Source organism: Acipenser ruthenus, chromosome 19 (assembly GCF_902713425.1).
Source record: "Acipenser ruthenus chromosome 19, fAciRut3.2 maternal haplotype, whole genome shotgun sequence".
NCBI lineage: Eukaryota > Metazoa > Chordata > Actinopteri > Acipenseriformes > Acipenseridae > Acipenser > Acipenser ruthenus.
The window spans coordinates 21,795,494-21,821,489 of NC_081207.1; the positions used below are offsets into that span (position 1 = coordinate 21,795,494).

The following is a 25,996-nucleotide window of genomic DNA, read 5'->3' on the forward strand; positions in this document are numbered from 1 at the left end:
GCACGATTAACAAGTTTCACCGTCTTTCAATAAAGAACTTGAATTGGCTCAAAAATAAATAAGTTAATTGAAAAGGCGAATGACTTCTTTTGTGAGCCTCAAAAAAATAAATAAAAGGAACAATCCTATTACATCAACTCTGCCTGTATAGTTGACCATGTATTAAAATCTAATTTCATTTTAAACACTCAATAACCTATTCTGAGGGTAACTTATAAAAAGGAGAAAGCAGGTTTGCATACCATGTGTTATGAGTGTAACAGCAGTGTATTTTCAGAATGTGAAGAAGACAGAGCTGCACTTCACAGAGAAGTGGTTCCACGGCAGGATGAGAGAGGGCAGACAGACGGCTGAGAGGCTGCTCCAGGAGTTCTGCGCAGAGTCTGGAGGAAGGGAGGGGACCTTCTTAGTCCGGGAGAGCGACACTTTCATGAATGATAATACGTTATCATTTTGGTATTGTTTTTTCATTAATCATAAATATTGCAAACATTGGCGCACGTTCATTTTATACTGCCTGTTTATCTTTCGTGACAAAATTAATTTAAAGACCATTCAAAATTATCCTCATTTCCTGAAAGCTTACAAAGCCAGGTTGGGAGTGTGTGTGTTTTATCAAAACATTATTACACTTTTGTAGAGCTTGAAATATTCCCATGCCTTCCTGCAACAGTACTACAGCCACCAGAGTATAGAATTAAGGCAATGGAAAAAGCTCAGGTTATTTCTCTGAGTTAAAACTTTTATTGGGCCTTAAAAACAAGTTGTCTTTAAAAAAAAAAAAACTTCAAATCACTTGTTTACGCATTGCTTTTTCCATCCAGCTGAAGAAGGACTTGTAGTCCAAAACGTCCTGATACAATTTTTTTTTTAATCAATTATTCACATTGTTGTGTACCTACATAACTTTTACTTTTTGATTTTGCACCTTTTGGTACACATCAGTTTTTTTCCTCTTTAAAATGCTATATATATATATATATATATATATATATACTTTACCATGATACCAACATCTAATTTGCTAAAATACAACGTATCAAATTTCCCATTAAACTACCCCGTGCCATTTCTTATTCTATACTTGTGACCTCCCCTTTTATATTCTGTTTTTTTTTTTTTTTTTTTTTAGGAGGGCAGGAAGAGTTCAGCATTGCCGAATTCGCTCTACAGACGGCAACACTAAATACTTCCTGACTGACAACCTCCACTTTGACAGTGTGTACAGCCTGATCCAACATTACAAGGAGAACCCGCTTCGCTGTCAGGAATTTGACCTGCGATTAACAGATGCAGTCCCCAGACCTAATCCACATGAATCCAAAGAGTGAGTCCAAAACTACATACCGTTTTATGTCTAAATGTGCTACGAGTTAGGTGGTTTTGTTGCAGCACGCTAAGCTTTAACCACCTGGGTTGAAATGAAACACAGATCACTGCTAGAGTTCTGTGGTCTTAACAGAGTCAAGAGTGGTCCGCAGTACACATCCTAAAACAACCTCTCACATTAAACTGTGTCAGGACTTTGCATGAAAAGAGATTTTAAAAATATCCCCCTACAAAATGTTACCTTTGTCACCATGTATCACCATACTTTACCATGCTTACACTGTGCTTTGATTACTACACTGTAACCTAGTGATGGGAAATATTAACATAGCAAAGTATGTCCCATGGAGCAATAAACATGGTACTGTAGCAACAGCAGACCATAGAGATTGACTTGGATACTGTAAAACCACCGGACAAAAGTAGTTGCTGGATGCCGTGAAAAGGATTTCTTGTGGATGGTCTGCTGAGGATAATGTCATTGCGGAGTGAAATATTTGAAAGCAGCGATCCATAAATGTTGTTTTTTTAGCAACTTTGAAAAAAATAATATTCAAATATCAAATAGAAGTTTATCATAATGTGAGACCTACGGAATTATAGCAATTCATATTAAGTATTATTTACTGGGCATGTACTTTAAAAACTCGTGTTATCCCTGAACTTGTCATTTGACTTTTGAAGCATTCTGTGTAAATACAATATAGAAGAGGGCAATTCAATTACATAAAGTCATTCTTAGTTTAGTATTTTCATAAACTAAAAGCACTATATATATATATAATTTATTTAAAGAAGACAAAAACATTGAGAGTTCATGTATGTACCATATTTTACTGTGTTTTATTTTTTTAATTAATAAAAGATGTAAAATATATATTAGTTTTGTGTGAGTTCTTTTGTATATTGTGGAGGCACCTGTACATACACATGCTGGTACTGTAATATCTGTACTGTATATGATAACCTACTTTTGATTGAAATGAAACCTTTGCTACAATTGTTTATTTCTGATACTGTGAATGTAGGTAGTCTTGCCCTATGTTTTTATAGTAATGGGACTGATTGGCTAAGGTAATAAAAGTTATATTGAACCTACAGAATGGCATTTTGGATGCAATTCTTTACTAGACAATGCTGTTAACGGTAGTCATTGTATTTATTATAAATAGTCATAACGTCATATCAGTGTGATTTAAGTTATGTATATCCATGGTGGGAGATCTGTTATTTTCCTGCAGTACCTTGTTATTTATATGCACCTGCAGTCATATATATATATATATATACATACAGTGCCTTGCAAAAGTATTCAGACCCCTGACCAATTCTCTCATATTACTGAATTACAAATGGTACATTGAAATTTCGTTCTGTTTGATATTTTATTTTAAAACACTGAAACTCAAAATCAATTATTGTAAGGTGACATTGGTTTTATGCTGGGAAATATTTTTAAGAAAAATAAAAAACTGAAATATCTTGCTTGCATAAGTATTCAACCCCTGTGCTGTGGAAATAATATCCAAGTGTTTGGATATCCCAGTGAGCACAGTTGGATCACTAATCAGGAAGTGGAAGCTGCATCACACCACCCAGGCACTGCCAAGAAAAGGCCGTCCCTCAAAACTCAGCGCTCAAACAAGGAGGAGACTTGTGAGAGAAGCCACAGAGAGGCCAACAATCACTTTGAAGGAGCTACAGAGTTCAGTGGCTGGGAGTGGAGTAATGGTGCACCAGTCAACCATATCAAGAGCTCTGCATAACACTGGCCTGTATGGGAGGGTGGCAAGAAAGAAGCCGTTACTCAAAAAGTACCATCTGAAAGCACGTCTGGAGTTTGCCAGAAAACATGAGAGTGACCCAGTTGCGATGTGGGAAAAGGTTTTGGGTATGATGAGACCAAGATTGAGCTTTTTGGCCAAAACTCAAAGCGCTATGTGTGGCGCAAACCTAACACTGCCCATGCCTCAAGACACACCATCCCTACAGTGAAGTATGGTAGTGGCAGCATCATGCTGTGGGGATGCTTCTCATCAGCTGGGATTGGGCATCTTGTTAAAATTGAAGGAAGAATGGATTGAGCAAACTACAGGGAAATACTGCAAGAGAACCTGCTTCAGTCCGCTAAAAAACTGAAGCTTGGGAGGAAATTCACCTTTCAGCAGGACAATGATCCCAAGCACAAGGCCAAAGCAACATTGGAGTGGCTCAAGAACAAAAAGGTGAATGTCCTACAGTGGCCCATTCAAAGTCCTGATCTCAATCCCATTGAGAATCTGTGGCACTATTTGAAAATTGCGGCCCACAAGCGTCGTCCAACCAACCTGAACAACCTGGAGCAAATCTGCCAAGAAGAATGGGCCAAAATCACTCCGACACTGTGTGCAAAGCTGGTACATACTTACCCCAAAAGATTTAAATCTATTATTGCAGCGAAAGGTGGCTCTACCAAATATTAGTGTGTGGGGGTTGAATACTTATGCAAGCAAGATATTTCAGTTTTTTATTTTTCTTAAAAATATTTCCCAACATAAAACCAGTGTCATCTTACAATAATTGATTTTGAGTTTCAGTGTTTTAAAATAAAATATCAAACAGAATGAAATTTCAATGTACCATTTATAATTCAGTAATATGAGAGAATTGGTCAGGGGTCTGAATAATTTTGCAAGGCACTGTGTATATATGTGTGTGTGTATATATATATATATATATATATATATATATATATATAAACTAATATATATTATAGTCATTTGTTAAATAAAATGTAAGATGTCACATGACAAGCAATAGCAGAATGTGTAGTATTGTACCAGTCTCGTCCCTGGAAAATAAATTGTTCCCTGATTACTAAGAGTAGGACAAGTTCAGGAAAGTAGGTATGTGAAAAGGGGGACACAGCAGAAAACCACTTTTCTCCTCTATCTGAATAAAACCTGTTCATTTAGGTAGCTACCATTAAAGCGCCTGATATAAATTCACAGGAATCGGCATACTAGGTCCAACAAAACTTCTCAAATAATGACTGCTGTGTTTTATTATCTTCATGCATTGGACCACTGTGTACTGCCACTCTGGCACAGTCACACAGCACAATTTACCACACACTGATTCATCATACTGTAGTTGCCAAGCAACCAATCAATTTTTAACATTAAAATGGAGCGCATTGTAACGGACATCTCCAGACATCAATGCTAAGTGTGAAATATATGAGCTTGTCTGGACCCATACACAAACCCTGTATGCTGACAGAAATATTGTAAAGTTTATTATTATTATTATTTATTTCTTAGCAGACGCCCTTATCCAGGGCGACTTACAATTGTTACAAGAGATCACATTATACATTATTTCACATTATACAAAATATCACATTATTTTACATACAATTGCCCATTTATACAGTTGGGTTTTTACTGAAGCAATCTAGGTAAAGTACCTTGTTCAAGGGTACAACAGCAGTGTCCCCCACTGGGGAGTGAACCCACAACCCTCCGGTCAAGAGTCCAGAGCCCTAACCACTACTCCACACTGCTGCCCTATTTATTTATTGAAGTGTATGCAACTGTGTTCCCTAATAAACGAAACACCGCTTGCAAGTTTTTCTTCAGTTAGAATTTCATTCTGTAACACACATACGGAATTCAATAAAGGAAATAGTTTAAGCATGTTTTTTCTAGGTCATTTAGAGACAACAATGCATTCTGTACTGCTCCAACACTGCTGCAGCCCAGCAGCTAATTGTACTGCATTGCTGCCTGCCACCTACCTTTGTTGCAAAATTGCCATTATAAAACTCTTTATAATATTTATTGGAATAATTTAAAATTCCCATTCACTAATATGAAGAAAGTTCACATTTTAACGCTAGTTTAAAGGTTATCAGTGCAGTATAACAAAAAAAAAAATACACCAGTTCAAAATGAACACAACCTTTACAATGTAGTTCACAAAATACACGGCAATTCAACTTCATAGAAACTTTTATTCAGACACTTTTTATTGGTCTGAAGATAAAAGATCCCCTGTTCTTCCTTTTAAACACACTAGACAGCCATGTAGGTTAGCCAAATGATCTAAAATGAATGAACAGAGTTTACACCACTGTACCTCATTGTCAAAGATATTGAAAGCTTTATCTTTCTATATACTGTATATACAACTCTACGTGGCAAAGTGGGTCAACGCACAATGCCGTGCCATAGAGATTTATTTGTTCACAAAATGTCTGCTTAATGTCATATTGTAAGCAATGGCTAAAAAACCACAACCTTCAGTTCATCAATTCAATAATGGCAACAAATGAATACTAATGTATTCATTTTTTTTTTTTTTAAATGTTACGAAAGGTAACTACATTTTCTTCCTTACATTAAATATAATCAGTTTCCTGTCTGCAATGTAATTTAGATTACAGTAATGTGTTACAGTACGTGCAACATGTTACTCCCTGACACTGCTCGTTTTTAATATAATTAGGACATGTCCTTCAAATTCATCATGTAGAGATGCCATTCAGATGCTATGCCATTGGATTGCGGCCTCCCCTGTTCATACCCCTGTGCTCCTCTTTCAGATGGTACTACAACAACCTGAGCCGAGGAGAAGCAGAGGACATGCTGATGAGAATCCCACGAGATGGAGCTTTCTTGATCCGAAGGAGAGAAGAACCTGACTCGTTTGCCATCACATTCAGGTGAATATATTTGTGCCTATGTGCAAAGTAATATATAGTTAACTGTGTTGCCTTTGTTACTTAAAAGGGATACTTAATATCATTTTCATTTCACCAATATGTATTTCCCAACTGTTTCAGAAATGAGACACCCACCAATGGAATGAATGATTTATTGAATTGACAAATAAACACGCCCGATAATGATTCGATATTTGAATTTGGCCCAAACAGTGGCAAAACTATAATCAACTAACTATATGAATTAGATGAAAACTAAGCCAGCGGGCAGGACAAGTGGCACTTGAGACCACCTTCCCCTTAGACAAGGCACGCTGCAAGGTGGAGGCAGGGGAGGAGGGTGATCAAACAAACTACGAACGATAAGGGGTGTAGATGAAAGTTGGTGTGTGTGTGTGTGTGTGTGTGTGTGTGTGTGTGTATATATACAGTATATATATAATGATTCAGCGAATGTTTCCAATTCATGTCCTATTATGTGTGTCTATATGAGTCATTATTGTTGTTTTATGTTAGATAGTTATTTGCTATACTTGCTAACAATTCCAGCAAAAAGGTGTCTGAAAACCTGAAGGCTGATGGCCACTCGTAGTAAATAAAACTGCTTACTGAATTTTAATACACTCTGATGTCTACAGTTACTGTCTGATAAGTCCCACTTTGACAATGAAAATGACACTTTTTGAAAATAACCCCTTGTATGTTAAACTTACATTGTTACATATATCTAGAAAAGTGCTTATTCAATTGTGGTGAAACTTGCTAAGGACCTTCTTAGGCACCATTAGGCTTTGACACATGTCACAGCCTTGCATCTGAAATATAGTATATAGTTCCCCAGTGTTGTCTCCTTAGAGACACACATGTAGGTAAAAAAACGTTCATTAGAAAAGTACAATGTTTTTTTTGTGATCTCACAGAGGTGATGGGAAAGTAAAGCACTGCAGGATCCAGAAAGAAGGCAACGTGTATGTTTTAGGATCCTCAACTGAGTTCGAGAGTTTGGTGGAACTTGTAAATTACTTCAGAAAAAAGCCCCTGTACCGTAAGATAAAACTGCGCTACCCAGTCTCTGAGGAGCTGCTGCATCGCTTCAGTGAGGTAAGAGAGCTTGATACAGTACACAGTATTAAAAACCTCGACCCATCAATATGGTGCCCCACACATGCATACCACATGGCACTTCTCAGTACCTGTATTATACCGCAAAAAGAGTTAATATGAGTATTTTCAATGCTGATTTAAACTTAAATGAAAGCAGAGCAATAGATCTCCTAAAGTAGGTCAGGACATCAGAAAAAAGGACATTTACTGTTCACAAAACTGGACTGAATGCTTCTTGAATTGAGTAGAATTTAATTTTTACTGCACATGCAGAATTCAGTTGAGTCATTTAAGACATGCATTTTATATTAATGCAATACAGCTACGACTACAACTGTATTTTTTAGACATATATTTTAATGTTATTATTTCCGACTGGGCATGAAATCCCCTGGAAAGGGAATATCAGTGTATCTGGAGAGCCATTTATCCAGTAGTCATGTAACTTGGAATTAACATTAGTTACTGACAGTGTCAGATTGTGGGGATATATGAACATGTCTGTCAGTCTATTCATTTCCATTTCTCATTCTATGCTATTCTGTACATACTGTTAATATATGTGAACTTTTTTTCTTCATACTGATCTCTCTAATTTTGAATTGACAGCTTTGGGAAGCATGTTAAATAAAGAACAATCTACATGTTAACACCTCTGGTATAGATCACAGTGTTTTTAGGATACAACCCTAATAAGATAATGAGGTATTGGATTAGCAAAGTGTAGCCATGTTAAAACAATCCAACAAAACACTGTGATAAATCAGAATTATAAAACTCAACAGGCTCTGTTTTAATGATCGGCATTCTGTATGTTAATACCTGTTGTAATGTTAACAAAGGGGTCAAGTCACGCTCGGTGGAAAACACCAGCGGGATTAATAGAGAGTTCAAGTACCTCAGGATCCTCGGCTGGTAATGTCATTGAAATAGAGCAAACCCTTTCTGTTGCCACAGAGTGAGTAGTGTGTCCTGTGTCTGTTAAAGCTGCTTGTACTGGCACATTTGTGAAACAGTATCTGGTGTCGTTTGCAGAATAAGGATTTTGGAGCTATCTATGATGTCAAGATGTATGTGGAGCCTAACGAAATAGAACCAAAATTGGTAAGATAACATTCTTAAAAACTAGGCCAATGGGTTTCAAATGCTATGCAAATGTGCATTCATTTTTAGAATAAATCTTACCATGTGCATAGAAGAAATTATCAAATTCAATATTTTAAATGGTTTACATATACTTGTCTTGAGTAATGAGAATAGGCCAAATATTTTTTATTTGTCATGTTGTCTTCTGTACATTGTTAAGACATCTTTCATTAAGTACTGAATGATAATATAATGCTTTTTTTTTTTTAAAAAAGCATTCCTGTGAAAATAGTTGTATTAATTTGTAAATCTGCTAATATCTCATAAACCATTTCAGCTTGCAACTTCATAATTTCAGTGCTAGGGAATCGTCACTGTAATCTCCAATTGCATAGCCTAAAAAAAGATTTACAATAGTTTTAAAGCATACAGCATGCATATAGCGTGCTGACAGTTAATTTGTAGCTTCGTATTGTTGTGAATTAAGGATGTCATACTGATACATAGCTCTAATTCTGTCTGTGGCTGATGCATGTTGCTGATCTACTGGTTGACGTTTCTGTTAGTCATGTCTTCTGATGATTTTCAATACAAAACTAAAGAAATGGTTCTTTTTCCTTTTTTTCATAGGCTCAGAGTACAGTGAAGGCACTCTATGACTACAGACCAAAACGAGATGATGAGCTGAATTTCTGTAAAGGAGCCCTTATTCACAATGTAGTCAAAGACAACAATGACTGGTAAGAAGCCATTTCGCTTTCCAGGGCCTGTTCTGTCAGCAACATATTTGTATGGTTTATGTGTTAAAGTAGTTGTAGCTAACAAAATTAATCTGTTTTGCACTTGCACTAGCTACATAGCTCTGAAATGTGCAGTTAATGAAACACATATTTAAATAGCCAGTATCTTGTCTATAACAATTGGACGTCCCTATCTACCCAGATCACTTGAAATAACTTTCAGTCCTTTTTTTCTGAATTATGAGCCGCTTCGGTCTACTCCGATCTATCCCAAAGCTGGGTGGCATTGTTAAGATCTCTGGCTACAGTCCTGGAATTAGCGTCTTCATTCTTCCAGGCAGCAGGATGGTGCACCCTGAGAATTCAGTGGGTCCACCTATTTGTTATTCTCACTCGATTCTCTCCCGTGCTCGTCTGCATTTGTGGTTCTACCTGTATTTTTCTCCCAGTCCCAGCATGGTCTAGCTTTAAAACTGATTGCAAATCCCTTTCACTGTCCGTGCAGGTGGAAAGGAGACTACGGAGGAAAAGTTCAGAACTACTTCCCAGCAAACTATGTAGAGGAGGTAACCGCTGAGAAGAATGAGAGTCCTATCAACCCGGTAATTCACATACAAAACCAGTTTGAAACCAGAGAGCCCAGGTCTTAGCGGGAGTGAAATGTTTTGTAAAATCACACTTTCTTTCCCACCACACTATCCCACGCCAGATATAAACTTAATTTAAGATTTTATGTTATCAAGTGTCTTTGTGAGGGGGGGGGGGGGGCTATGAATTTTCAGATCCTCACTGCTGCTTCTCCTAAACCATGTCACCTGGCAACTTCACATTTTCAGTGTGGTTATTCCTTGGAGAGACCTGTGATGTAAGATGGGAGCAATATTGTGTATCCTTTGAACTGGTGCTATTTAACCTAAAGTACATGGTGCTAACAAAATTATTCTTATTATCTAATATAAATATATTACTATAGCTTTGTTGGTCTCAGATTTTCCTACTTGAAAAGGCACACATGATGGTAATGGTGATTTAGATTTTTTAATTTGAAGCTGTTTAAAGTAAATTTATTGAACACTCCTTGTAGATACAGTACTTCAATGCTGTGCTTCCAGTCAACTTTCGTAAAGTTGATCAATTTGAAGGAATTAAGTTAGCATTGAATACATGTCAGTCATAGGCAAAGCAGTAATGGGTACTGTGAATTTGACTTCTTCTTTTAAAGAAAATAAATGGAAAACATTTAAAGTGTTTTTGGTGTTTTTTCTTTGTTTTTTTTTTCTGGAGAAATATATAATTATAAAATGCGGTCAGGCAGAGTCATTGTCTAAAAAATGTAATCTTCTGAATTGATTCCCCTACAAGGATTCAGACTCCAAGAAGCAACTCACATGTTCTTTAGTTGGAAGTACAGCATGGAAAAAGAGCATGAGATACTGTACATTTTGCTAATTTCATAGTTTAGAAATGCTATGAACAAAATACCATTCAAAATCATATATTCGTTTAGCAAAATGTGTGCCTCATTCATGGTCGGAAAATGTGAGATCTACCAAGTGATGGTAATACGTATTAGATTAGTGAAATTATTTTGTTAGTTAAATCTTCTTCAAGGTACATCTTTGTGTCATTGTCGAAATGAAATGTTTGTATTTTGTCTCCACCCTTGCCGGACTCACGTCCCTATCTTAGAAATCATTTTATGTTTACACTGTTTATTTTTTACAATGCAAGTTGCCTTGAACTTAACCCTGTGACCTAGGTATAACTTAATTCAAGCTATATTCTTCTAAATCTATTGCTTTCTTCTTTTTTAAAAGATAATAGAGGACAATCCACTGGGAGAGCTGTGTAAAGGAATAGTGGACCTTTCAAAGTGCACTGTTTGTAAGGATACATTTTGTTTGGGGTAGGGGTAGCGGTTATTTGATCTGGATACTGGCTATAACAAAGTAATACACATAATAGGCGTAGAATGACTACTTAAGTCGAATAGTCAAGCCCAAAAAAACATCTTGTATTTGATAATGTCTGGTTCTTTGTTTTGTGTATGTACAGTTTTGTAAAACTTCTAAAATGTAGCTTCTAAAGTAGCTTCTAAAATGTAATTTTTATTTAAAGGATTGCAACCACAATTTAAAGGATTGCAAACATGCATTTCCGTTGATCTGAAACCTGTGCACTTCACACTTACTTTCTGTTTAATTCTAACAGCTGAATATTGACATTGCTAGTTCTCTGCTGTACACTTTAAACACACAAAACCATGCTATGTAGCTGCAGCTGCTTTGAAATGGAAGTGTGCGATCAGACTTTTTTTAGTCGACTACTTAGTGCTACCCCTAGCATGAAATACAAATTGTTAGTACCTGGAAATATATTGCTATTTGTTTAATATAAAAGGAAATGCATTTTCTTTATTGATAAAACTACCTTTCTTTTCAAAACCTTGAACTGCCAGCTCAAACTCAGTCATATATATATATATATATATATAGAGAGAGAGAGAGAGAGAGAGAGAGAGAGAGAGAGAGAGAGAGAGAGAGAGAGAGAGAGAGAGAGAGAGAGAGAGAGAGAGAGAGAGAGAGAGAATTTCAGAGAAACACTGGTTAAGGTTTTTAATTTGCTTTATTTTATTTACTTTTAATGGAAAAGAAAAAAATCTTTGACATTTTGTTACCTGCCAGATCTTCACCAGACAGTGTCAGAGAAAGTCTGTCCTGAGTGAAATCAAAGTTCATGGCGCAGCTATAGCTATACTTTATAATGGCTATGGAGCCACCATCGTTTTAATTAAATACAGACCATTGTGTATCTATTGAAGTTATTGCTAGAGATGTCAAATAAACAACCGAGAGTGCAAAAAAACAACCATACAGAGATCATTATAAATTGCAGAATAAGCATTTTAAAATGTTAAACTTGGAACACAGTTGCATCACCAAGTGAGCATTTACTGACTGAAAATGACTAATGTTTGTACAATTGTTTTATAAATAGCAAAGCAAATGAAGAATGGCATGCAGTTTGCATTCACCCTACAACCTAACGAGTCGGAAAAGCTGGCCATTGATTTCGCCACAGAAACAGTGGAGGAGCAGTTTGAGTGGTACAGGATCGTGTGGGACATTACACAGAAGGAAAAAAGCAAGCAATATAAGGTGTTGTATTTGTGGTGTGTTGCTCACTGCAGTCTCTGAATTGCTGACCTTGGACCTGATATCCTGACTGTTTAAAAGGATAATGTAAATTATCAGTATGTTTACATACAGGATAATATTCTGTCATTATTCTGAATACTCACTATTGTGAATAAGTATTTCACGTATGTGCACAACATAGAAAGGTAAACAGTGTTGCGAATATCATGTATACAATTTATGGAATATGTAGCTTGCATATTATTAGTGTAATATTTTGCCTAAACATTATTCTGAGTATAAGGGTATTCTGAATGTCTGCCTTTCTCTATCACTGTGCTTGTGTGAGCCCACTGGATTTAGAAAACCACCTGCAATAAGAGATTGAGAAACACCAGCCACAACACAGTGGAACAAATAGTTAATGAAACCAGTTTCATATAATACAGATATGGACTGGAGATGAGGCATATAGTGGAAAAGGTTGAAGACAACATTGTCCCCTGGAGGACACCATTTTTTTTCCCCCCCATGAAACACAAGATATCCAGTTCATAAATGTTTTATTAAACCTTAAAAGACAGCTTTTATCTTCATTTGGTTTCCAGGTGGCATCGAAGAGCTCTTGCAGAAGGTGGTTCAGCTCTTGAAGCCCGTATTTCTTTTTGCCTTCTCTAAATCTGAGTTTTTAGAGCAGAGATTTTGCTGGTGCTTGTTTTTGTTACTTTTGTGTTTTTAGCTTATTTTTCATTTAGAATTTATTGAAGCTTGTCTTATGAAAGCTGAGGTAAAAACGTTTCTGCAAAAAAAAAAAAAGAAAATTGTCCAGATTTGTAGCATGAGCAGGTCAGGGCAGTTGTTATAGTGTAAACTACAATCTGTCACGTGATGGTGTTTTAACAAATCACGAGACCGATTGTAAAACCAAGGTTTAATAACTACTTGATGTTGCATTTCCCTAATGCAGATCAGCCAGAAGAAACAGTGTGAGAAGAAGGACGATGTCGCAGTTGAAATATCTGACCTTGTAATCTACTGTCAACCAAGGAGCAAAGACAAGGATAACTTTAGTAAGATTTGGGAATTACCTTACATTTTATAATAGCAGTAGTAATTTAAAGGAGTGCAAACCAAAATCAGCTTCCTTGTATTATATTTCAAATCCAACGATATAGGTCAGCTTCTACTTCCTGGTATTGTACAGTTTGCTGTTGATCACGTGGTCTGATTGTAGCTACGCCATTGGAGTGACTTTGGACTACACACATGAAGTCACAAGGCACCAAACAAGTCCAAAGATTTAAAACAGAAATAACCCAGTGAAAATATTTTAACACAACAAAAAAAGACTGAGAAGTGAAAGTAAAACACAACAGGCTATGTTCTGTTTAAATGTTGAGTAAGTTTCCTTTAGGGCACTGCATGTACATTGATAAGAGTCGGTTATGACCCTTGTTAGAGTATGTTCTGTGTAAAAGATAGAAAACCACAACCTATACAAAAGCAAAGCATGCTAGCTCTACACTATTGTAGGTAAGGGATGCAAATCATCTTTTCTAGTCGGGAATACATTTGTTTTTGTTCTAGTATAGTTGTCTTATCGTCTTTACAGCAAGATATGATTACAAGGAGATCCGCTCCTTTGTGGAAAACAAGGTCCCCAATGCAAAGGGGCAAAAAGCAAAGGACTTCCTCAGGTACAACCAAAAGGCACTGAGCAGAATCTACCCCAAAGGTCAAAGAATGGACTCCTCAAACTATGACCCCTACTCTCTGTGGATGTGTGGATGTCACATGGTGGCTCTTAACTTCCAGACACCAGGTAAGGAATGGGATAAGAAAGGTTATTCAGAACATTTAGACCCCTACTACTATATAGTCGTGTGTATAAAGCAAAGCCATTGTTTTTCTAAAGCATTCACTTTTATAAAAACGATGTTAACAGAATACTGTATTAACATATTCTGTTATAAGCTCATGTGCTACGAATCAAATATAAAAAGTGTACTGGTTCTAATCCAATAATACAAAAGAACATCCCGGAAATAAATCTTTATTTAAATAACCTATTTCGTTATCAATATGCTGAAACTATTAAACAATTAAAAAAATAAATAAATAAATAAAAATTGCTCTTAAAGGGAAAATCAGAACTTTTATTTAAATATTTACTTATGCAATAACTGATTTTGTTTTTTTTCTTCCTAGATAAATACATGCAGTTAAACCATGCCTTGTTTAGTCAGAATGGAAGAAGTGGCTTTGTGCTGCAGCCGGAATTAATAAGAAGTGAATCCTATGACCCATATCAGGAGAAGAATACTGTTGATCAGATCATAACAATACGAGTAAGAATCTATCACTGAAACAGAAAACCCAAGCCTTTGTAAAGTACTGTATGTGAAGGGCCCTTTAGAGATTAGCGCTCCGCTGAAGTCAGGTTTCATTTATACTAACAAAGTGCACTTAAATGAAACCCAGTAGTGATAATTTTGCTTCCTCAAAACGCACACCCCTTGTTACCATTTTTTATGCGATAAAGGCCAGGAAAGCAAGGTTTGAAAATAAGAACAGAACGCGGGACCATTCTTTTTCTACCAATACAATTACCTGTTTACTATTTTACTTTCTGTGACTTAATACTGTATTCTAAATATATTAATACACTATATAGAGTATTGTTTAAATACAAGAGCCTGCTTTAGTAATAGGGTTTATTAATAAGTTTTGGGAACATTTATGTTTCTATAATTTTCCAAGCTGAGAATGTATACTTTAAATAGATCTTTGAAGTACTCACTGTCTGATTACACAGAATTACAGTCAGGCTACAGCAGTGTCTGAGACACAAAAGTATGGTACTGCATGTATACTATACAAAGAAAATCAGTGGAAATGATTGCAAACCCCAGCAGTGTACTACAGTATTTGACAATTTGCAAACCGCTTTTCAAAAACAGTTCTTACCATGCTTTCTTGGTCCACACCAAAGTAATTCAGCAGCTTTCTTTGCCCTGTAAATGCGTCTTACCCCAAGACAGAAATTACATTTATAAAAATAACAACAAAGCGTGCACACAAATTAGCTTTGGAGGGCAGTGAAAACATCCATAATTAATTCATTGAAATTCCCACTTCTCACTTTAAATGAGATGTCAGAAGGACCTGTATTGTATTGTAATTCTTTTAAAATATTTCTTGGAAGGTTATTGGTGCCCGTCACCTGCCCAGACAAGGAAGGAGCATTGCCAGTCCTTTTGTGGAAGTAGAACTGTGTGGAATTAATTCAGAAGAAAACAAATTCAAAACACTTGTGAAAAGTAAGTACCAGCAGGATAAAAACATTACATTTCTACATAGTCAAGTCTTTTACTGCCTTCACCAATTTGACAATATCACGTATCATAAATATATTATTAAAGCATGAAGGTTGTAGCAGTTGGCAACCTAGCAAAAACTAGAGTAAGCATAACCTGTATAAATGTATGAAACATACATTAGAAATCATCTTCCTTTAAATTGTAATTTGTTATATACATATTTGTAAAGGGATTTGAGTGCTGCTTCTAAAGCTGACAGTACAAAACAGTAAAATAAACTCTTGTGATTCAATGTCCAAATTGAGACATTATCACTGCACTCTTTTCACATAGATTATATCAACAGTTTGATTTTGGTTGGTATAAAAGGCTTGAACAGTCATTTTAATAGCGCAATGTCAAATTTCTATTTTTTCAAAGGCACAGTAGAAGCACCAAGGTTTTTTGCCTGTTATTCAAAAGTTCAAACACTGTAAATTAACCGTAAACATGACCATGAATTAACAAAGTATGTGAACTTTCATTTATTTTTAAATAGAGGGAGCATTGTATTAAACCCCATACATAACTGAGTTCTAAGATAGAGGGATGCAGGGTTTTTTTCACAGCTGTAATGTGCTCCTTATGTAAAAAGTGATTTGATCTTACCTTGTCAAATATAGTAAATACTCTTATAATGTCGTTGTTTCTGTCACTGATAGGGCAGGAAATCCTAAAGTGCCACGCTGGTAGCATATTAGGAAGCTGTTTCTATGATCACTTTTGAACTTACTCACAGTGTCATCAAAAAGTCCTTGTTCTTTTGGGGTTTACAATCTCTTTTCAATCCTCCAGGTGACAATGGACTGAACCCAGTCTGGCCAGCCCCACCGGAGCCTGTACAGTTCATGGTGTGTGAACCTGAGATGGCATTTCTCCGTTTTGTGGTGCATGAGGAGGACATGTTCAGTGACCCCAATTTTCTGGCTCATGCCACTTTCCCTGTCAAAGGCATCAGGACAGGTAAGGTTTAACTAGAGTGCTTCAAGCTAACAAAAAAAATCCCATAAGTCTTACTTGCACTTCCATTTGTTATGTAGGTCGTGTTGCCATATTCCTAACAAATTTAAAATTGGGGCAGCAGTGTGGAGTAGTGGTTAGGGCTCTGGACTCTTGACCGGAGGGTCGTGGGTTCAATCCCAGGTGGAGGACAATGCTGCTGTACCCTTGAGCAAGGTACTTTACCTAGATTGCTCCACTAAAAACCCAACTGTATAAATGGGTAATTGTATGTAAAAAAATAATGTGATCTCTGTATAATGTGATATAATGTATAATATGTATAATATGATATCTTGTAACAATTGTAAGGCCCCCTGGATAAGGCGTCTGCTAATAAATAAATAATAATAATAATAATAATAATAATAATAATAATAATAATAATAATACACTGAGCTGCCGTTGCAACGTCATATAGCGATGACTGACAGATGGAACCTACAGAAATGTAAAACGTTACTTTAAGATTCCGTGTTGCCTTACAGTGACACCTAAATTGCTGCTAGAACTGTACATGGCCGTATGTCCTTTATGGAAGATGTTCATGGCAAGTTTTGCATTTACAGGCTATAGATCAGTTCCTTTGAAAAATGGATTCAGCGAAGATATTGAGCTTGCCTCTCTCTTGGTCTTCATCGATATAAATCAAATTGAGGTAACAGTCTGTATAATATTTTCTCAGGGGGTAGTGTCAAAATGACCAACGTTCTCTGTCCGATTGAAAACCATTGTCAGAAATGCTTTTTTTACAACTCTTCTAGTGTAACCCATGTCACAAGTACATAAGAACACAATTTACAAACAACAGCAGGCCATTTGGTCCATCTAAGCTCGTCCAGCTCCTAGTAACAAAGCTGAAAACTTTGTCAAGTTGGGTCATAAAGGACAGAAGCCTCAAGAACATGACACTACTGTGGGTAACCCATATGAGTGCAGGTAATGGGTACTGTGCACACCCCATCTAAAAACCTTAACTAAATATATAGATTAAAGTCAAACAGACTACAAATAACTTGCTGCAGTTCCTTACTGAAGGTTCAAATTCTTATTGCTGAGGAAGTCATCTGGCTCCCAAGTATTAACTGTAAATGCTGTATTTTTAAACCCTTTTTTATTTGCTACCCACAGAAAGCAGAAGAGGAACTCTATTCTTCTTCCACTCAACTCCGCAAGCGGCAGGCAGTGCTGTCCAACGAGATGTTTTTGTATGACACCCACCAGAACTTATCCAGAGGACCCTACAACCGTGACGACCTAATGAAGGAGTTCAGCACCAATGAGATCCAGCTGCTTAAGATCCAGGACACTTGTAAACAGAAGTAAGGTGACACGCTGTGGCAGAGTGGGTTATAGTGCGCAGGTGTAGAGGTGATGTTGTGCTCCAAACAATGACAAACACAGTACTGGTCATATGATGGTTCTTTTATTTTTAATCCAATAGTCAAAACTGACTAACAGAAAACAATAATGAAATAGAGTACTCAATGCTTGGTACTGCTCTGTATAAATAATGCACGAGGATATCCCAAATGATAATACACGAATCCACAAACAAATAGACACACACAGACAAAACATACACGGTCACCAGTCACCAGTCCTTTAGTGAGTGCAGTAGTACTAGTCGGTGAATATAACGACAGTGTGATTTAGTGCAGTGATGTTCCAGGTGGGTGCTGGCCTCTGGCGACAGCTCCAGAACTTGTGTTTAGCCATCTAACAAACAGACAAGTAACAGTTAGACAAACGAAGTCAAAACACTCACGGTATATTTAATACAGGTCCTTCCGGTCTCCAATACATTTACCCAAAACGAAGTAACAGATTACGATTCTCCGTCCCCTTTTTATGCTGTCACACATGACCCCTTGGTAAACGAGCACAACCAATCTGTGGCTGCCACATCGTTTACCTTCCGGATCAATGCATTCTTGCAACGGAGTCTCACCTTCATCCAGCCTGGCCGACTTCCCGACCCTGTCAGACCAGCCCGTCCAAAGAACACTGTTGTTTCTGCTTAGCGCCCTCACAGGTCGGGAGGGAGATTTACAACCAGAACTCATTGTACAGACGTGCTCAAATTTGTTGGTACCCCTCCACAAAAAACGAAGAATGCACAATTTTCTCTGAAATAACTTGAAACTGACAAAAGTAATTGGCATCCACCATTGTTTATTCCATATTTAATAGAAATCAGACTTTGCTTTTGATTTTTTATTCAACATAATATTGTAAATAATAAAACAAATGAAAATGGCATGGACAAAAATGATGGGACCGCTAACCTAATATTTTGTTGCACAACCTTTAGAGGCAATCACTGCAATCAAGTTTTCTGTAGCTCTCAATGAGACTTCTGCACCTGTTAACAGGTAGTTTGGCCCACTCTTCCTGAGCAAACTGCTCCAGCTGTCTCAGGTTTGGTGGGTGCCTTCTCCAGACTGCAAGTTTCAGCTCTTTCCATAGATGTTCGAAAGGATTCAGATCAGGACTCATAGAAGGCCACTTCAGAATAGTCCAATGTTTTGTTCTTATCCATTCTTGGGTGCTTTTAGCTGTGTGTTTTGGGTCATTATCCTGTTGGAGGACCCATGACCTGCGACTGAGACAAAGCTTTCTGACACTGGGCAGTACGTTTCGCTCCAGAATGCCTTGATAGTCTTGAGATTTCATTGTGCCCTGCACAGATTCAAGGCACCCTGTGCCAGGCGCAGCAAAGCAGCCCCAAAACATAACCGAGCCTCCTCCATGTTTCACTGTAGGTATGGTGTTCTTTTCTTTGAAAGCTTCATTTTTTCGTCTGTGAACATAGAGCTGATGTGACTTGCCAAAAAGCTCCAGTTTTGACTCATCTGTCCAAAGGAATTCTCCCAGAAGGATTGTGGCTTGTCAATATGCATTTTAGCAAATTCCAGTCTGGCTTTTTTATGTTTTTCTTTCAAAAGTGGAGTCCTCCTGGGTCTTCTTCCATGGAGCCCACTTTCGCTCAGCACCTGAGTCGGTTGTTTCCTTGCGAATGTAGTTAAAGAAAAGCTAGCAAAAATGGTATTTCAACAGCCAATTTGAACATTGCCTTTAACCTGTACTACTGCTTCTTGTGTACCTTCTCTGCAAATAAACTTACTTTTGCCATTGTTGTTCTTTAAAGTGTCATAGATGTCAATGGAGGCACTCCCCAGGAGCTCGTTTCTCAGAGTGTGACAGCTCCACAGCTTCAGGTCCAGATGGCTCTGGGGGGTAACATTCCTGGAAAAATGTTTTAAAAAGAGAACACAAATGTTTTTGCTGTATCCAATACCAACAAATGTGTCCAGGCCATTTTAGAATATCTTTGTAGAATAAGCAATAATTCATCTCTTTTCACAGCTTCTTTGTTTTATTCTATGACATACCAAAGGCATGCAAGTATACATGATAAAATAGCTTTTAATTTCATCACTTTTCAGGAGGAATGAAGCATTATTTCAATGAGCTTTAAGGGTACCAACAAATTTGAGCACGTCTGTATTTCTGTCACTTTTAAGTACAGCACAGTAGTAACTCTGTCACAAGCAGTATTTATTTTTAAGGGTTTTACTAAAAAGTTGAATTCCATTAGACTAGATAGATGAACTTGAACTGGTACAAAAGTGAGGACAGTTTTCAAGCAGAAATACAGCGATACAGTGCATTCAATAAAGTGCAGTTTTATTACAAATAAAATCCAGATAAAGTGCATCAAAAAAGACACATTTGTATGGTGATTTAGAATATAAATAGTCCCGGGTTGTTTGGTATATTTTCAAATATAAAAACAAAGAAAGATCTCCACCCTGGAGTACTTCCATTTCATAGCAGCGACCATCTTTTACCAGCCCAGTGACCACTGACCTCCCTTAGCAGGTAAATGTTATATATACAAGTAGATTTATTTTTGCATTTTATTTATAATTGTAGCCCTTAAATTATATTGTTATAACACACAAAAATATACACTTTTATTTTTAAAGGGTGTGTGTCACTGTCTATTAAAGACAAATCAATTTTATCACACTCCTATAAATTGGAGATTTTCTTTTAAAACAGATATTAATCCAAATATAGTTTTTTTGAGTTGCATTTTATTTGTTCTCACTTTGAAAGTAAATCTGTTTTTAAAGTATATATTAAGAAGTTACAACAAAAAAACAGAAATGTATGTTATCTTCTAATTTTATATTATGACTTTTATAAATTCACTACTGTTGCGCGTCTAAGGACATTTGTGGTCTTTCCGCACAATAAGCCTGATATGTGGCCTAATTTGTCAAGGTCTTTACACAAATTTATGATTTGCACCATTTTATGTGACAGGAGAAGTGAACTGTTAATGTTGCAAAATTACTAACGACCAACTTTGTGAAAAGACCTTGATAAATTAGGCCATATATTTCTGTCAGTTGCCTCTATAGATGTTAGGTGCAGATTCATTTGTGGCCCAAGTGGTTACCATAGAATCTAGTTCGTCATCATCTGGGGCCTCATTTTGGTTTCTCGTCATGATGTATGTCATTGCTCTGTGGTGAATGGTTTTTCTACATCTGTAGTGTAAAGCTACCTTTTTATAAACAAGAAATATAAACAGAAATATCTTGAATGCTGGTAATTTGTGAATTCAAATGCCAGTAAGGCATCATCTAATAGTGTTAAGGTTAGTATCCTGCATTAGCTGGATGTAGTATGCATATAAGGTGCAGGTGGGCATTGGTACAGTACCTATTTTAAGTATGTCACACTTTATAGTTTTGCATGACACATTTTGATTTTTTTGTACACCACCCACTCGATATATTGCGGGTGTCAGGGTCCAGTATAAATCCGCTATATATCGAGGGCCGCGATATAGCGAGAGACCCATAGAAAAACAAATAGGCTAACAAATACTGTACAACCACTCCCTCGTTTTATCGGGGGCGTCAGGGTCTAATATAAGTCCTCTACGCAACCCGCTTTTTCTCATTTTTCATATAAAAAGCAGCACGCCATTTTAATTCGTACTGCGGAGAGTAATTGCTTCTCATCAGCTTCAGTCTCCAATTAATTTCATAAATTCCTCTCCTTTCTCAAATGCACAAACCTGCTGCATTGCAAGAGTCCATTCCCAACATAGGAGGCTTGTTACTAGGGAGCTGATGTCACTGCCTTGTGACTTTTGCTAGTGCATTGCTGCCACACGTGACCACCTTGTTGGCTAAAATAAAAACCGCTTCAGCAAGTAGATATTTAATTTATTTTGTATTATTGTGCAATGCGTGTGTATATGATAACAGTACGATATTAATGCTTTGTTTTTAATTGTTTTGTATATTTCTGTTTGTGATGTGCAGTACGAAATAAAACGAACAGTAATTCTAAGTGCCTATGTATATTGCCGCTAAAGCATACGAAGTTAGACAGTAAAAATGGGGAGTCAACTCCAGGACCGCGATATAACTGAATCCGCAGTATAGCGTGGAGTGGTGTAACGAGGGGTGGGTGTATTTATCTAGAGAACTGCATGTCCAGTTCTGCCGAAACTTCTTTAGCTCAAATTAAGAGTATGTGGCACCTGTCTGTTTGTATGTCACCCTGATATATTTACTTCTGTCTTGAGAACCGCTTATCCAGTTATGATGAACAGGACACTCTTAGCACAAATTCAGAATATGAATGGCCTGTCTGTCTGTTTTTGTGAAGTGCGCAGTTTCAGATGGAAGGAAGTGCTGTAGCAGGGTCAGTCCATTACATATGAATGTCATTTGACAACATTAAATATAGTGCAAAGAGTTCCAAACTATACATACACAAATAGAGCAGCAGACATCAAATACATGATGTATTTTTTAAAGTGTGACTAGTGGACTGTTTTTTACCTTGACTGTTCAACTCTGGAAATAAGTAGCCATTCTACCCATTACAGTATGAACTTACTGTACCTAAAGGAGTCTAAGTACAGTAAGAAGAACATTCTGGAAGTACTGTACCCTGGGTCCTGTTTATCGTATATTATATTAAACAATGCAACAATCTAATACGGTCAAGAGGTTTTATATTTGTGACTATGAGACCATCCAGGGTACTTACGGGATTTATTGTGCACAAATGGGATTTAGTGTGCATGCTTTTATTATCCCAGTCAGGAATGCATATCCCTGCCAGGGAATGTAGTGGAACCAGGCTTACATACATATGTGTGTCACATTTTAGAGTTTTGCCTATATTGAGAAAACTGCTTGTCCGATTGCCACAAAACTTGCTGAAGGACCATCTTTACTGTAGTTTAAATATTTTCTTTCAAATTTCTATGTGGTGGTGACGTTGTAGAAATAACTTCTAAATACTCAAAATGCCTCAGGCTAATAATAACTTGTTTTCCAGTCCCATGTGAAAGTGAGACACCTTGCTAAATCTAAGACACTAACTTTTTTAATGACTTGCTGATTATGGGCTTTACTGGAGTATTGTTTATTCATTCTCTTTTTTGTTTTAGGATGAAGGAGAAGAAAATCAATAACAGCAAGTTTTACTCGTGAAGAGTTTCCATTTAAAACAAAAACTTGACAAGTCTTTGCAATTGCATGTTCCTGGTGGTTTCAACACCTAAAGACAGCCTTTAATCACGGACTCTTCTGCAATGGACAGTGAAAAGAAGACATTTCCCTCAATAGGACTGCACATGGGAACAAAAGAAACCCTGTGTTCAGTGATTATATTATTGCAATGCAGTGCAGTGATAATACTGTTCAGTGTGGCCAGTTAGTAATCATTGGGTTGTAACTGCTAGTGATTATTTAAATGGGAGCTCTGGACTATGGTCCAGAGTGGATGTTTCTGTTTGTTTTTGTGGGGGTTGGGGTGTTACGGGACAAAAAATTATGTGGAATGCAGGTAATTTAGCATTTCATTCTGATAATATGTGCTGCACATCTGTGCGTCTTTTTATAATTAGAAAAGTATACGGTCCTCCAGAATTTCATACTTTGCTATTAGGTGCTTATTGTGTTATATATATATAGCGAGAGAGAGAGATACACACACAGGTATCTGTAGTTACTGAATGTTCTGTTTGTTACAAACTATCCTGGTTATGTAGACTGTACTGGGTTGAGTCATTAAAGTTCATGTCAAAAGGAACTGGCTACAGTCAGGCAAACTGCTCTGAGAGGACAGATACTGTCAGTTGTGATGGGTTTGTAATCTGGAGTGACCCGTCATCCACTGGGTACCAAATTGAGATCAGCAACTGTTCATTTCTAACTGAGCTGGGGTCAAACTCAGAAGAAAAGACAAGAGAGGCTAGTGTATTTGTCCACTGTGCCTTCTATCCTCATTCCAATGCTGTTTTTAGAAAAAAAATATTATTTATTACCTCTGAAGAAATAACCAGTTTTAAAACTTAATAATATAAGTTAATTTTATGTTGCCTATGTTTTCTTTTTGCTTCCCAGGGTATGCGCTGCATGAATGAAGTGACATTTAGCTAAACTTTACTGTTGAGTGTGTGTGTTTGAGGCCTGGTTCAAAGACCAGTGGTGCAACTTTCTGCTACTTCCTCATAAATTAAAATGCATTGAAGTGGAACCTTATGAGACTGCACCAAATGAAACAAGCACCATCTAATTTAAATGCTTTTTTAATGTTATTTTATACTGTCAATTTTAAATATATGTTGAAAATAACTTTTGTCACAGAATTCAAAAAGTAAAAACTGCCAATTTGAATGTTTGCTTATATTCTCCAAAACTCATGAAGTACATGCTCGAGTTTTACATAACACCCTGTAAAGTTTACAAGAAATGCATTATGTTACCTTTGCTGTGTACCGGGTTGTCCATATTGCAACATTATATTTTAAAACATATTGCCCAGTCTTGATGTTTTTAATCACACATGGACAATTCTCACCATTTGCTCTGGAACGTTCGGCAGGATAAAAAAGCGATAGTCTTCTAAGCATTGCAGTCTAGCTGGATCACGCTTCGCTGGTTTTCTGGTCCCACAATATGCTACTAATTTCAATTTGAGTGCCGGCATTGTTGCAGGACACACTGATGCTTAGAAGAACATTATCTTTCTGATGACGGACGTTCCCAGGTAAAATTTGGGGGGGGGGGGGGAAGGATTTCCCCAGTTCATTTGTCTACGATGTGTGAATAAAAATATCACAACAATTTGATAAACAAAGGTAATGTGTTTCTTGTGAACACTGCAGGGGGTTCTGCAACACTTTAATTTATTTTACTGTTAGGCAGAGAATGTTTTTTGATGTGTTTCTACATTCTTAGGACAACTGATAGGAACTTTAAATTAAACTTTTTTTTTTTAATCTTATGTTACACAAAACTATTCTCGAGTGACCAGCATCTTCAATGTCTTGTTCTAAGCAAACTTAAACAAAACAGCTGTAGATTGTGAAATAAATATTTTACTGTTATAAAAGAAATGACATATGCAGTGTGGTCTGACTTGTTGCTGTGTTTTTTTTGTTTGTTTTTTTCATCTTGTCCATATTATTATCCTTTTACCATCTACAGTATCGGGGAATAATGTGCTCTCGGTAAGAAAGGCATCATTATTTTTTTTGGCCTGCAAAGGAAATATTAAAATATGGTACTTCGTTAAATTTAGTTTAACACCGTAGTCATCAAAGAAAACTGATCCTACTGGCCTGGTTTTTCCAGACTTGGTAGTTGGTAACCTAAGTGAACATATTCATACTTCGGAGTTTCTGAAATTTCATAGGGAAACAGGACAGGCTTCAAACAACCTGAATATACCCTAACACGTGTCATCGTATGAACTACTGACGGCTTTGTTTCCAGCTTTCTCGTCTTGCTTCCTGTGCTTGTGTTTCACATAGAAACATCTACTGCTTTCCTTCACCTCTTCTTAGTGTACTTCTTGGGTCTTGTCTATACCTGTTTGGTACAGTATGCACTGCTTGAGGTTGTGAAAGGAATCATCTGCTCGTCAATGGAAAGCTTCCTGTTGCAGACAGCCCTGTCGCACACTGTAGAAAAAGGGGTCTCACTTTCCACAACACAGCTGACTACCTTACTATCATTTCTATTTTCATACAAATCAATATTTAATGTTGCTAAACCTGCACTGAGAAAAAAAAAAAAAACACTAAATACATTTTTAGATGTTAGTCTATCATAATCAATTAGAATGAACATTTTTAATAATCTTAAAATACTTTAATAGAAACTGTGCTATAAGATGTGCTTGAACTAATGCCATCTTGTGTAACGAAGAAATGCAACATTTTACCCCAGGAGAAATCAAAAACCAATTGTCATTATAAAGTGCTGCATGTCCACCACAAAGTACAGCAGGAATTTATTGTCTATTTTATTTATATTTTACAGCTTTGTCTGAAAAATGTGTCTGCCCCAAATAGAATTGAAAATCATATGTGACATTTAATTCTATTTGGATCTGATTACTTTGAAAGTGCAGGTACTGCAACCCATTTTGCAAGCCTCTTCCAGTAGACTGTGGAAACATGGACTGTGGAAGTCATTATGTATATCT

General features: G+C 36.8%; 1 protein-coding gene across 1 annotated transcript in view; it reads left to right on the forward strand.

The window, feature by feature from the left end:
* LOC117424596 (1-phosphatidylinositol 4,5-bisphosphate phosphodiesterase gamma-2-like) overlaps nucleotides 1-24,910 on the forward strand; it is a 51,417-nt gene extending 26,507 nt beyond the window's left edge. Inside the window, exons 17-33 of the mRNA XM_034041105.3 lie at nucleotides 278-456; nucleotides 1,133-1,327; nucleotides 5,915-6,034; nucleotides 6,955-7,135; nucleotides 8,174-8,242; nucleotides 8,855-8,964; nucleotides 9,470-9,566; nucleotides 10,782-10,848; nucleotides 11,962-12,122; nucleotides 13,069-13,171; nucleotides 13,714-13,923; nucleotides 14,310-14,449; nucleotides 15,307-15,421; nucleotides 16,256-16,423; nucleotides 17,029-17,117; nucleotides 17,591-17,781; nucleotides 22,950-24,910. Coding sequence (XP_033896996.1) covers nucleotides 278-456; nucleotides 1,133-1,327; nucleotides 5,915-6,034; nucleotides 6,955-7,135; nucleotides 8,174-8,242; nucleotides 8,855-8,964; nucleotides 9,470-9,566; nucleotides 10,782-10,848; nucleotides 11,962-12,122; nucleotides 13,069-13,171; nucleotides 13,714-13,923; nucleotides 14,310-14,449; nucleotides 15,307-15,421; nucleotides 16,256-16,423; nucleotides 17,029-17,117; nucleotides 17,591-17,781; nucleotides 22,950-22,992 — 2,238 coding nt within the window. The 3' untranslated portion in view covers nucleotides 22,993-24,910. The remainder of the gene's footprint in view (nucleotides 1-277; nucleotides 457-1,132; nucleotides 1,328-5,914; nucleotides 6,035-6,954; nucleotides 7,136-8,173; nucleotides 8,243-8,854; nucleotides 8,965-9,469; nucleotides 9,567-10,781; nucleotides 10,849-11,961; nucleotides 12,123-13,068; nucleotides 13,172-13,713; nucleotides 13,924-14,309; nucleotides 14,450-15,306; nucleotides 15,422-16,255; nucleotides 16,424-17,028; nucleotides 17,118-17,590; nucleotides 17,782-22,949) is intronic.
* The last annotated feature ends 1,086 nt before the right edge of the window (nucleotides 24,911-25,996 follow it).